The following is a 13,658-nucleotide window of genomic DNA, read 5'->3' on the forward strand; positions in this document are numbered from 1 at the left end:
CTAGCTGTATTCGCTGCTCTGAAAACAGGGCTGGAAGCACTAAATGCACAAATTCACCAAACTGCTCATATGGGAAGGCACCTTGGCAGATCATCCAGTCCAATCCCCCTTCCAAGGCAGAGTCACTTGCAGCAGGTGGCACAAGAACATGTCCAGGTGTGTTTTGAATGTCTCCAGAGAGGAATTCACAACCTCTCTGGGCAGCTATTCCAGAGCTCTGCCACCCTCCATGTAAAGAAGCTCTTCCTCATGTCGAGGTGGAGCTTGTGTTGTAGTTTCCGGCCATTGCCCCTCATCCCACTGCTGGGCACGACAGAAAAGAGCCTTGCACCACCCCCTTGGCACAGTCTTTGAGATATTTCTATGCATTGATGAGCTCCCCTCTGAGTCTTCTCTTCTGCAGACCAAACGCCCAGCTCCTGCGGTCCCTCCTGACATCGGCTGCTCCAGACCCCTGTGGCAAGCGCATTTCTCTCCCTCTCTGGATTTTTCATAGAGGTGCACAGAGAGAAATGAAAGAGAAAACAATATATATTCCTGCTCCTTGTTTTTCCTATGTGGAATGTGTTTGGAGAATTGTTTAGCTGGGGTGAGTGCTTGGTTGAATTCTGGTGAGGATTGTTTGAGGTCTTGGCCAATCCAACCCACCTGGGGCTGGACTCTCAGAGAGGGTCATGAGTTGTGGGAGGGTTAGAGATAGAGTCAGAGAAAGCAGTATGTAGTTTGAGTATCCTCCTTTTATATAGTATATTAATGTATTTTAGCATAGTTACAATAAAGAAATAATTCACCCTTCTGAATTGAGTCAGACATAGTCATTTCTTCCCATTGGGTTCGCCTGCATTTACAATACCCCTCATCATCTGCGCGCCCTCTGCGGACCCTCTCCTCTATCTCCTGGTGCTGAAGATCCCAGAGCACTCCAGACGTGCCTCACTGGGGCTGAGCAGAGCACCCTAAACCCCTGCCACCCCCGTTCCGCGCTCACCGGGGCGCCCCGCGGCGCCCATGCCCTCGGTGGCCATGCCCGCACCGGGCCGTGAGGCGGAACTACAGCTCCCATGGTGCCGCGGGGCGGGGCGGAAGCGGGGCGCTCCGGCCGAGCGGGCCGCGCCGAGCCCATGGCCGCGCTCAAGTACGCGGGGCTGGAGGACACGGACAGCGAGGAGGAGCTGCCGCCGGGCTGGGAGGAGCGCACCACCAAGGACGGCTGGGTTTACTATGCTAAGTAAGGGCGGGAGCGGGGCGAGCCCGCCGGGAGCGCTGTGGCAGGGTCCGCAGAGCCGCCCCTCGGTGCGGGGCAGGAGCCGCGCCTCACGGGCGGACCGCGGGGCGGGAGCGGGGACGCGGCGCCCGTGCGCGGTGCCCGCTGGTGTGCGGGACGGGCTCCGAGGCTGTGGCAGCCACAGCCACCCTGTGGAATGGTGCCCGAGTGCGCGGTGCCGGTGCGCGCGGTGCCCGAGTGCGCGGTGCCCGAGTGCGCGGTGCCCGTGTGCGCGGTGCCCGTGTGCGCGGTGCCCGTGTGCGCGGTGCCGGTGCGCGGTGCCGGTGCGCGCGGTGCCCGAGTGCGCGGTGCCCGAGTGCGCGGTGCCCGAGTGCGCGGTGCCCGTGTGCGCGGTGCCCGAGTGCGCGGTGCCCGTGTGCGCGATGCCGGTGCGCGCGTGCCCGAGTGCGCGGTGCCCGTGTGCGCGGTGCCGGTGCGCGCGGTGCCGGTGCGCGCGGTGCCCGAGTGCGCGGTGCCGGTGTGCGCGGTGCCGGTGCGCGCGGTGCCCGAGTGCGCGGTGCCGGTGTGCGCGGTGCCCGAGTGCGCGGTGCCCGAGTGCGCGGTGCCGGTGTGCGCGGTGCCCGAGTGCGCGGTGCCCGAGTGCGCGGTGCCCGAGTGCGCGGTGCCCGTGTGCGCGGTGCCGGTGCGCGGTGCCGGTGTGCGCGGTGCCCGAGTGCGCGGTGCCCGAGTGCGCGGTGCCGGTGCGCGCGGTGCCCGAGTGCGCGGTGCCCGAGTGCGCGGTGCCCGTGTGCGCGGTGCCGGTGCGCGCGGTGCCGGTGCGCGGTGCCGGTGTGCGCGGTGCCCGAGTGCGCGGTGCCCGTGTGCGCGGTGCCCGAGTGCGCGGTGCCGGTGCGCGCGGTGCCGGTGTGCGCGGTGCCGGTGTGCGCGGTGCCGGTGTGCGCGGTGCCGGTGTGCGCGGTGCCGGTGTGCGCGGTGCCGGTGCGCGCGGTGCCCGTGTGCGCGGTGCCGAGCCGGCGGCACCGGCCCCGCCGGGGAGGGTCGGCGGAGCCGCCGGTGGGAGCGGCCGGAGCCATCCCGGGGCTGTTCCAGTGCCCTCGGGGCTCCGTGGGCGATCTTTCTGCGTTCTGGGTGAGGCTTACACAATGTTGCAGGTGGGTCGGTTTCTTCTTTGTGGGAACAGAAGAGAAGCAGGTGCGATGGGAAGTTCAACGCTGTGCATGGCGTTCCTCGTCTCTTCAGTGCACCTTGGGCACGAGATGAAGAATTGCGTAGGAATTGCATTTTGCACCTTCTGCCCGTGCCGCTGGACACGATTCCATCCTCCCAGGTTACAAATGCAGGATGAGCTAACTGAGGAGAATATGTGTTTATACACTCTCTCCTCTTGTGTGGTTTCTGTAGCCATGCTCATCTTGGGTTTTCCTTCCGTCTGTTTAAAGCTACAAGAGTTATTCCCTTCCACAACAAGGTGGGAAAGTATGCTTCAGTCTCACTGGTGGTGAGTTCGCCTTGTCCTCCCAGGTTCTGCCCTTATTAACACTGGACAAAATGCTTTAGTTTATCTACACTTTGTAAACACTGCGATTACTCTCTAGGTGTTTGTTTTGCTTAGGTCAATTGATTGTATATTTCCCTTGACTTCAAGAGCCCTGTCAGGAAGGATTCACTTGGTGAAAGTAACAAACCTATGAAATAACAAGGTGTTATTGAGCATAATTGTTACACAGTCAGTTCAACAGGTCAGTTTCTGAACTCTTGTGAAACTGGACTGGTTCAGTTTAACAACATTACATAATATATCTTAACTGTTTTAAAATCTTGCTCAATATGTCCAAAAATATATTAGATGTGAAGAGGTGTTACACTGTCGCTGCCTTTAAGTATACACTCTGTATGTGTGATTTTTCTGCATATTCTGGGAATTTACTTTAAACCTTATCATCAATATGAACTTCTAGCTGGAAAAGATTATTTTAGTTGAAGGCTTTTAAAGGTATTTATGATCACGTAGGTGTGCACACAGGTGGACACAGCCTGTTTGTCAGGCAGCTGTAATTTGCTTAAATATCTCCTATTTTTCTGGTCACACATGTGCACGTGTTTAGTCTCAGCTCCCCAGCTGTGATTCCTCTAATACCATGAGCTGTCACTGTGGGCTTGCTGTAAGAAGGGAAAGTTGCTTATGTTGTGTGTAAATTGCTGTTGGGCCTGTAGGTTATTTGTAATTATTTGTGTGTTATTTATTGCTGTTGTCACTCTTTATTTCACACTTGGGCAGCTATCAATTTGGGCACTCAATTAATCCCTGCCTGACTCTTAAAACTTGGTTATTATTTAAAAATACTCAGTGAAAGATGAGATGGTAATGTCCAACTCGATTTCAGCACTTTGGTTATTTTAAGACATTGTGTATATGCACATGACTTTGCTTATTAGTCTACAGTGCAGAAAATTTTACAATGGAATATTTTAATTCTGTTAGTGATTTAAATGAATGAAGTCTCCTATTTTGAAGAAAAGATAGGATACCATTGTTATGTATGTTAAATAAATATCCTGCTAGTCAAGGTCCTTGGATAAACTTATCTGTCCAAAGATACAATTGCTCATAGAAATCCAACTTACGTATATTATACTCTACAAATCAATATTCTTAGGCTGGAGTTTTAAAAAGGTACCTTTGTAATTTGAAGACTTTCTAATATTAGTATTACTAGCTGGTAATAAATTATTTTCTTGTTCTTTCTTCCTTACTCCTGCCAAGGATCATCATCTTTTTGAGGTGTCTTCTGAGTCTGTTAATGTTATTTTTAAATGTGTTTTTATGTTTGTTTTTTTTTCCTAATAATCAACAAAACCTGGATTGGAAGTCAAACATTTATTTGAATTTTTATAGACTCCTGTGCTCTCTGGTTGATTATTTTCAGAAGTGTGGGGAATATTTTGGGTTACATCAGAAAGCTTATTAGGCAGTTTTAAAAAATCTTAAACTTTTTATTTTCCTGCAGCCACCTAGAAGAAAAAACACAGTGGGAACATCCTAAGTCTGGGAAGAGGAAACGTGTTGCAGGAGGTTTGTGTTAAACTTCTGTAATGAGCTGACATTATCTTACAAACACCTGGTTCCTCCACAAACTCCAACTGATCTCATTTTGATCTTTGAGTTGTCACTGATTCTGAGTGGGTAGAATATGGCTGACTTCAGTGGGGTTTTACCCCTGTGATTGTGTGATGATTTGCAGTTTTATGGCTTTTCTGTATTGCTCCATAAGGCCAAAGTACCAATTCGAGGTTACACAGTTTGTTTTACTGTGGCTTGTAAAGGATATAGTCAAAAGCTGGGGTTCTGTGTTCCTGGTGTCCGTCAGATAATATTTATAGTTGGATAATATTTTTCAAAGAATGTATTTCATCAAGGAGTATCCCTGGCACAGAAAGAAGCCTCATTAGTTCTCATTTTACCTGTTTTCCCCAACCCAGCTGAATATTTGTGCCAGAACAGAAGGCAGGCAGTGTTGCAGGAAAATTCCAGGGGAAAAAGCTTTTCAAGGACCTTGGGTCAGTGCCTTAAATCAGATCTTCCCAGAAGCTTCTGTACCTGGGGACACTACACTGTTGGCAAGCCATGTTTCTTTTGGCATTGGTAATCTGACTATAAGTGGAATGTTTTCACCAAGTCTGAAGTTAATGGAAGTGAAATGAATACTTTCTAGCTAAGGTTAGAAATACTCTGAATGCCATCTGTTAACTACCTTTGTAGACTCTTTGATATAAGAACTTGTTATGTAGAGATTTGTCATTTTCCTTCTATCTATCCTTCCAGCTTCATTGACTCATTTAGGTTTGATTTATTGTATCTCATGCCCACTTGAGGGTTCTGATCTTTCAGCTTTTGGTATGTGTTACACATAACTTTTCCTAAAAAGCTTTTGCTTTTTATTTTAGCAGGGGTAGATACTGAACTGTGAGTAGTATAGATCTGTATGTGCTTGGCAGCATGGTTGCATTTTGCTGTTTTATTTTTCTCTGCTATAACATGAAATAATCTTTATAAAGATTTTTTAGACTGTCTTTATACTTAATCTGCCAGCCATTGCACTTGTACCAGATCTTCTGTGTATTGTATTTCTAGGAGAGAGCAATTGTGTGTGATTAGGGAAGCAAACTTTCTGTCAAGTTCTGAATTCAAGGGCAGCAGGTAGCTGCACCACCTACAGAAAACTATGCAGAATTGTGTCTCATCAGAAATCACTTAAACTTCAAATTGAAGAGTATGCTAATGCCTAAAAATAAAGTTAATGTTTAATGTGCTTCCTAGATCTGCCATATGGATGGGAGCAGGAGACTGATGAAAATGGGCAAGTCTATTTTGTGGAGTAAGTATCTCAAGTTGTGGAGTATGTAGAAGGAGGACAGCTGGGTTACATGCTGAGTAGCCTCCTGAGTTATGATACTGTGACAATATCAGCTGGAAAGACAAAAAGATTAATAAATGCAGCTTCAGAATCCAATATAGACTTGCTATAAGAGAGAATATGATCTTCTCTAATGTAACAAGATTTTTTTTTTTCCCCATGCAAAGTCCTGCCTTTTATGTCAGGGGTTTGCGTGAAGTTCAGAATGGCTTGAGAAGTATGTAAATACAATTATTAATGGATGCTGTCACAACTGGAAAAATGTTTGATTAAAAAAAATAATTGGGATAATTTCAACCAAACTGAAAAAAAAATATTTTTGGGAATCTAAATAATCCACTGGAGTTGTACCCAGCAGTGGTTTAAATACATTTAAAATCTAAATTCAGAGAGCAGAAGGGTTCAAACAGTTGAGTTTTTGTGTTCTTTTGCAGCCATATAAACAAAAGGACTACCTACCTTGACCCAAGACTGGCCTTTACAGTTGAAGATAATCCAGTGAAGCCTACTACTAGACAAAAATATGATGGGAACAGTACTGCAATGGAGATTCTCCAGGGACGTGACTTGAGTGGGAAGGTGGTTATCATCACAGGAGCCAATTCAGGAATAGGTAGGTTAACATGGCATGGAAGGTAAAATATGGCAAACTTTATCTTACATGCTACTTGCTTGTTTAAATATCTCTGTATTTTTGGTTTTCAAACTTGATTTGCACTTTTTTCATAGAAAACCACTGGTTAGAAAGGTATTCTTTAAAAATGTGTGGAGAATTTGGAGCTTACAGGAAAGACATGAAGTGCTGAAACAATTGATTTTTGTCTAGGAGAATATTGATGGAGACATTTTACATTATGCAAATATATAAAGGATGGCTGTGAAAGAGAAAAGAATTTTATTTTTATGATCTTGGTGGCTGGGACAAGGAGCGAGGTTTGTATGGCTGCAGGGCAGTTCAGGTGGAGTATTCAGAAAGACTTCCTAATGCTAGCAAGTAAATTCAGGTGAAGATTTTCCCAGGGGGTTGTGGAATTTTTCTCTCTGAAGGTAGTTTTAAGTGAATTGGATGATAAACTCATGTCAGGATGTTTTACTCAATGCTCCTTTAGTTCAAAGAAATACAATTTATGGCCTTTAGTAATCCTTGTTAGCTGTATTGTCTCACAGGTTTATCAGTCCTTTCAGACCCAGTTTTTTTAGATATTTGTTAAATATTATTGCTTCTATAGTGGGTGAGAGAGATGCAGATCTTTTGTTGCCTTTTGTTCATTTTTTTGTTGCCTTGTGTTGTTTGCCTTTTTATTTGTGATGGGATTACATCAATATTGAAGGAGTCCTCATGCAAATTATTTGGTGGTTTTTATTTTAGTTCAGAATTTTGATTTAAATGTATTTTTGAGGACATTGGAAAACCTTGAAGATGTTCTGGAAAATGGGTTAAGAACACGACTTAAAACTCAAGAAAATTCAGAGTAGTATTTCTTAATTATTTAAGGGACTGTTACTGCACAGGAGTTGCATGAAGAAGAATTTAGAGCTTTACTGTCCTTGCAGTGACATCCTGCTGTCACTGCCTGATGTACTCCTACAGATTGGCACTGCAGTTGGGGCAGCAAGTGTTGCACTGACCTGTCTCAATGAATTTGGGCTTTTCCAGTGAGGTTTGCATTCCAAATTCTTGGCACAGCATTTCTCTACATTACATCCAGCAGTACAGTTTGCTTTGTATGTAACTGTGCAGTGTCTGAACATTCAAAGTTACCTGGACTCAAAGGGATTTGCCTTCAGCAGGAGCAGAGCTGCCACTCAGCCTTGCTGGATGAGTGGGAGGTGTTTCAAACATAGCAAAAGATTAATCCAAGATATATGATGGTTTTGTCAAGATTTTTTTCCATGTTTATCCCTTAGTTTATAATCTGAATTGATCACAAGTAATCAATCATATCCTTGCTTGAAATATTTTTTGCTCTGACATAGAGTTCATAAGTATGAAGGTAGAAAATTTGTGTGTTGCATTTAGTGCTGCTTTAGTCCTGTGCAGTATCTGATGTTTCCTACCAGTTGCCATGGAGCATGGTTTAATTAGCTGGTTCAAGGGGACTCTTACCAGTTTTGGAGCTTATTTTACAATTAGTTTAGGATTTAAATGCTGTGCTCCGCTTGGTGTTGTAGATATTCCTTTTAAATTTTCTGTGTATGTTGGAGGTAATAGTTTCCTCTCTGATTATTTTGAGGAGTAAACAATTCCTGTGATTTCAGAACAGCAAAATGTTTTCTTTTAGAGGCAAGCATAAATAATTTGAGGGAAATGTTGTCCATGAAGTAGAAAGAGATATAAAAATAATGTATCACTTACTGAGCATTTGTACTCAATAATGCAAGGCAAAAAATAACCAAAACCTTTAATAGTTGTCCAAATGAGGTTCAGTGGTATATTTGAAAATAACTAACTGTGGTGTCTGTTCATTTGTTGAGAAATATTTCATTTTGGGATGGGTAGAACAAAGATCAAGCTGTAACTTGGTAGCCTGCAGTCAGAAAAATGTGTTTTCAATTACTGCATTGCTGGATGCTCAAGATAAAGTTTGTGAAATGCTGAGAATCCCTTGAAAGATGGATGAACACATAGTGATGTTTTTATTAATCTATATACTCTGCTTTAAGATAGCAATGTTAAAAACAGATCAGCAAAGATGGAATAATATCTTAATTCACTTTATTTGTGCATCTAATACAGGGACTTCTGTCTAGCTTGTCAGGAGCACTTTTTTCTCTTAGAGTTGAAAAATGTCCTCAATTTCTGAAGAATAGAGATGCTTGCTTAGTTAGTGAGGGAATAATTTGGATGACTTAAGCAGTTTTAGGGTTTTAGTGATGTCACATGTTGCCTCATTGACATTAATTTAACATATCTGTAAACAGGGACACTGTCTGCCCTGTGCTGGTTCTTTTCATTTCTGATTAGGAGATGATCTGTAAAAACTTCCTAGATTATACACCCACTTTCTTAACTTAATCCTTAAAATTGCTGTTGAAAGTGTGTGTGTGAGTACTAAAAATGAAATTTAAAAACATTTAATTTTTATTTTGCAACTTGGAAAAGGCTGACAAATTATTCTGTTCTTACAATACAAAGAGGTCCTAGCAGCTCAAGAGTTAATAGTGAAATATTTTCTTCTTTATTTTGGAAGCTTTTTCTTCTGGCAGTGCAGTTCAAGTATTCCTTAGGGTTTCTTTTCTCATCTACTTCTTATGCTCAATCTAAATTTTATCTGAATATCACATTGGAGAGTTAAGGTAACTTTTGGTTCCAGTAAAGCTGGTGTATTAAAAAGAAGTCTTGTGCATCAGTCCTGATTTTAAAAACATATTCTCTGTACATTTAAACATGAATAGTATCAATTGTCAGTTGGTTCTGGAAGAGGCAGTAAGGCTTATTCCACTAGTAGGAATTGAAGGTGTGTGTAATTTTGAGTGTTGTTTTTCTGTTTAAAGGCCTTAACATGAACTTGCAGAGAAAGACCTTCCCCAGCTGGCTGCTGGTATGAGCTGACTTCTGCTCCCCAGTGTTGCCAGTAGAGGTCTGTGTTGCTCTTTGAAAATACTGAACAAAAGCAACCTTGTGCTTATTGCTGTTCTTAGGAAATGCTCCTGTAATTCTGTTGTTTGTGTTCTTAATTATTAGGGCTAGAATTGTAAATTTATAAAAGTGTGTCAGCAGTTCCTCTAGGTTTAATTTTACAGAGATGTGGTATTTTCAACTGTATGTGTAAGCAATCTTTAATGATGCATTTTTTTAAAAAGCTACTCTTAACTTGGTTTTAGTATCAGAGAGCCACTTCTGTAGCTAATATGATTTTCTGACTTATATAAAAATTGCTGTCTGTTTTTAAGGATCATGTATGACCATGGGACCATGATGTGATCTGGTTGCTGTGTCAGGTGCAGTTGCATCTAACCCAGAGACTGGAGTGTGTCTGAGTGGTGAAGTGCAAGTGGTGTTGCAGAAAATAATGGAAGGACAGAATGGGTCTGTTCTGTCCATCAGGCAGATTCCACAAAGCAAGGTGTTTCTTAATGCTTTTTCAAGATTTTATCACAAAACTGTATTGATAATCACAAGCAGTTGCTCAAACTGAGATTCTAATGTTTCTGCTAGATGAAGGTCAAAAGAAGCCTGTTCATTGCTTTTGTAAGGGATGCCCAAAACAACCAGATTAGGTTTTTTTTCAGATGCTGAAGAAAATCCAGAAGCTCCAGCCACAATGTGGCTTGCTGTATTGCTTTCCTTGATAATGTTTTAATGTTTTAGATTGTTTCCTCAAAGTAATTTTTAGTGTTTTGTTGGAACTCTTTCTTTTTGGCACTTTTACTTCTGTGCAATGTAGAAGAAGCCTTATCCAGGAGAAAAGCTGTGGATTAGGTACTAAATCAGTGCTTAAAAGAAGAGTCACTGCTCCAGTGAGATTTTGGTGTGTATATACATTTGGTGTGAGACGTTACCATGGTTCTTTTTTTTCCTGGACAGAACTTCAGTGTTAGCAACTTCTGTCATCCTGGTGCAAAAGGTTGGGAAACTGCTTATAATCTATCTCAATTAAGCATCTGCTTTATGATATAAAAATGGTTTTCAATGTCTGGCCATTTAATTTTTATAAATGATAAGTTTTTCTGTTTTATTCTTGTCTCTTGTAACTTTCCCAAAAGACTCTCTGAGCAACCTGGTCTAGTGGAAGGTGTCCCTCTCTGAGGTTTGAGATTGGAGGAGCTGGGTGATCTTTAAGGTCCCTTCTAACCCAAACCTTTTTGTGATTATGTTTTTAGATAAAAAACTAGCTTGAAATAGTAAAAAAAGGGTTATTACAAAAATTGTGCAAGTTAGATTGCAGCATTATCATTGAAACTCAGTCTGATTAAAACTAAAAATTGTTTGTTAGTACATAGTAGCAGAAGATGACATGTTTTATTAAAACATATTCTTACAAACCAAGGAAATGAAAAGAAACCTCCTTTTTTCCCCCTTGACTACTAGAATAGATTTAGCAGCTGTATTCTTTCATTCTTTCTTCAAAAATTGATGTATGTCACAATCACATCTGATTTGCATCCCCTTAAAGGTAGTCACTACTTGAGGATCAGGTATATGAAATTAGGAGAAAAGACTTAAAGTTTAAACTCTGCTTTGAGCTCAACTCTCAGAATGGAGCCGGTGCAGCTTTTGAAATGTTTATATATTTAATTAAATGTTGTGGTTAATTGCAGTGAAAATTTATATATAGACACAAACATATCTGATCATTGTGAAACTGTGGAAAGTAATACTTTGATGCTGAGGGTCTTGATAATTTCCTTTTTATGAATCATCATGATAAGAGGTAGATTATTATGTTTGGTTCACATGTGGGGGTGCTTTTGTGATAAATACAAATTATGTGGCTCTGCAATTTATCTTGTCCCTTTCTCTGTATCACCTGCACCTCCTTGTGGCATCTCTCCCATATGGGACATTATTTGAACATTTTACATCTGTGAGCAATGTAGAATAACTACTGCTCTGAGGTCCTTCAGTTCCCAGTATAGTAGGAACTTTTTAGAGTCCCTTACTGGAAAATACAGCAAGGTTTTAGTGCTGATGGATGTGGGATTAACCATGTTAATTCTGGGACCAGTAGTGTCCAAGATCAGATAATACCAAGGTTGAAATGAACTTTAAATTGTGGAAAACTGGGATTCTTTGTTTTCAGTAAGCATACAGTGCTTACATTAATTCAGAAAGAGCCCATCACTATTTATTTTTACCATCACTTTATTATATTAAAAGAGAAGCTGTTTTTGGTAACTTTTTACTTTTTTCTTTTCATCAAAATAGTATAAAAATAAGAGAACCTGTCCATAACCAACACAAAGCATGTGGACAGGCTGCTGTGGCTGTGCTTTTGTACTTCACAGAAGATAATGAAAGTTTAAAGTTCGTGGGAGAATTCCTGAATTCCTAATTTCTGAGCTGTCATTTCTGTGTGTAACAGTATTTGAGCACTTACTATATTAGTATTGTTATGAATCTTTCTTGTAGTTAAAAATCAGAATCTACCTTGAGAGTGTTAATAGAACCAAGTGTGGTTAACCTTTGTTGTATTTCTTAGGGCAGTTAAGTGATCACTAATTGAGTAATGGCTGTTTAAGCTACTACTTGTAAGAGAAGAAAAACTAAACTTTAAAAACTTACTTAAATTTTATATGAAGACTCTTTAGGATCTCTAATAGATGCTGGCTACTTTTCACCACTGTGCCCTAAATCTGTGGGCAATGGAGAGATCAGAAAAGTATGATTAAAAATATTTTTATTCCTGAAGGAATCAAAAATTGACTGCTCTGTACCTGCAGAGAGGAGAACTTTGTGAATATGGGGAACTATTGTAGTTCAGAATCTACTGAGGTTATTTGTGGGTGACAGCATTTTTACTGAGGCTTCATCAGCCTTCAAAAAGAAGGTAACATTTGCTGAATGATAATTAGACCAGTGAATGGTCTCATTTAAGTCAAACTGATCATATGGGAGGAATTAATCAGACCCTTCACATATCACTGAGTGCTTGATTTTATTAGTATTAGTCTGACTGTTAAATATGTTCATTTTCTTTTGCTGTACTGCCTGGAGTTTGGTGGCCTAAGCCCACAGATGTTTGTCTGTCAGGAAGGAATTATTCAGCTCTATTTTGGAGCTAGATTGCAAGTTTTCCTTGAAAAATGTGCACATTTTTCTTTGAAAGCCCTGTTTGTTTTCCAATTTCTCTCTTGTTTCCACATGAAGTCGAGGTTTTGCAACTGGCAGGGCTTCTACAAAGGAATTGCTCAAGATAGCCTTTGTTCAGATTTACTTTATGGTTTCTTGTATGGTTTTGAAATTTCTCTTATGCTGGAACACCTGAACTCTGTCAGACTTGAAAAAGTCAGCTTGTTTTTGTTGGATAGTTTGTTTTCGGAAGAAAAAAAACCTCAGAGAGAAAATACAACTGTTTTCTTTTGGTCCAACACTATTAACTTCTTAACTCTAATAATATGATTTTAAGATTTCTTAAGCTTTTTTTATATGGCTTATTATGATGAAAAAAGAGCAAGGTGTTTGCTTTCTAGTAATTATTTACATCCTTTTTGTTACAAGAACAGAACAAGGGATGTGAGCTAGGACAGCAAACTTGTGACAATGCCTCTTGAGCTGTCTTTTCCCAGTGTAGTGAAAAGAGTTCATTGTCTTAACCAAAATTCATGTTCATAAATGTATGAAATCCTGTGGATTAATAAAACTCATGCCTGTTTTTGAGAGTTTCTGTATGTACATGGTTGTGATGTAGCTCAGGGGTGCACAGAGAAGGGAGATGCATCTAGTGTTGTCAGTCCAGAGCAGAACTTTTTATTTTTGTGGTGAGGGATCTGTTGCAGCCTCTGCATGGTTGGAGGTTTCATGTTGGAAGTGTGGCATGTGTGGAGAAATGCAGTGGTGCTCATTATGGAGGTTTCTGCTCAGAGTTTGTGAGGCAGACAGAAAAATCAGCAATATCTAACTTTGGATTATTTTTCTTGGCCAAATCCTAGCTGTCCCTGAAAATGTTTTCATGTATTGTACTTAATGTATTTTTTTTATTTATTTGGCTTTTAACAACATGGAAGAGCTGTTCCTTGATGTATATTTTGATTTTTTTGTGACTCTTAGGTTCCATGTATCATATCTTATACCCCATGACTAGCACTGCCATGAAAATCTTGGTGCCTGTGTAAAAGTTTTGTTTTTTTGCTTCTTACTTAAACTTACACTTAGCAATTTTTTTTCAGGCATTTCCTTTGTGGAAGTCCAAAACTTTGTAGCAGGCATGAATTTTGTTGTACCAGTGTTTTGAGGGAATGGGAGTACAGTGCTTTTCCAGGAGAGCCTGGGTCTTGCAGGAAGTGTATTTTTGGCTGGGTAACTGATGTAGAAAAGCATGATTTCTTGAGGGGTACGTGCCTCTGGGTGGAACTTT

At 41.6% G+C, this 13,658-nt stretch overlaps 1 protein-coding gene across 1 annotated transcript in view; it reads left to right on the plus strand.

The window, feature by feature from the left end:
- Positions 1–1,092: 1,092 nt before the first annotated feature.
- Positions 1,093–13,658, plus strand: part of WWOX (WW domain containing oxidoreductase) — a 483,433-nt gene continuing 470,867 nt past the window's right edge. The window contains exons 1-4 of the mRNA XM_021541209.3: positions 1,093–1,228; positions 4,234–4,298; positions 5,544–5,601; positions 6,075–6,253. Of these exons, the coding sequence (XP_021396884.2) occupies positions 1,122–1,228; positions 4,234–4,298; positions 5,544–5,601; positions 6,075–6,253 (409 nt within the window). The 5' untranslated portion in view covers positions 1,093–1,121. The remainder of the gene's footprint in view (positions 1,229–4,233; positions 4,299–5,543; positions 5,602–6,074; positions 6,254–13,658) is intronic.

This window comes from Lonchura striata, chromosome 13 (genome assembly GCF_046129695.1).
Source record: "Lonchura striata isolate bLonStr1 chromosome 13, bLonStr1.mat, whole genome shotgun sequence".
Lineage (NCBI taxonomy): Eukaryota > Metazoa > Chordata > Aves > Passeriformes > Estrildidae > Lonchura > Lonchura striata.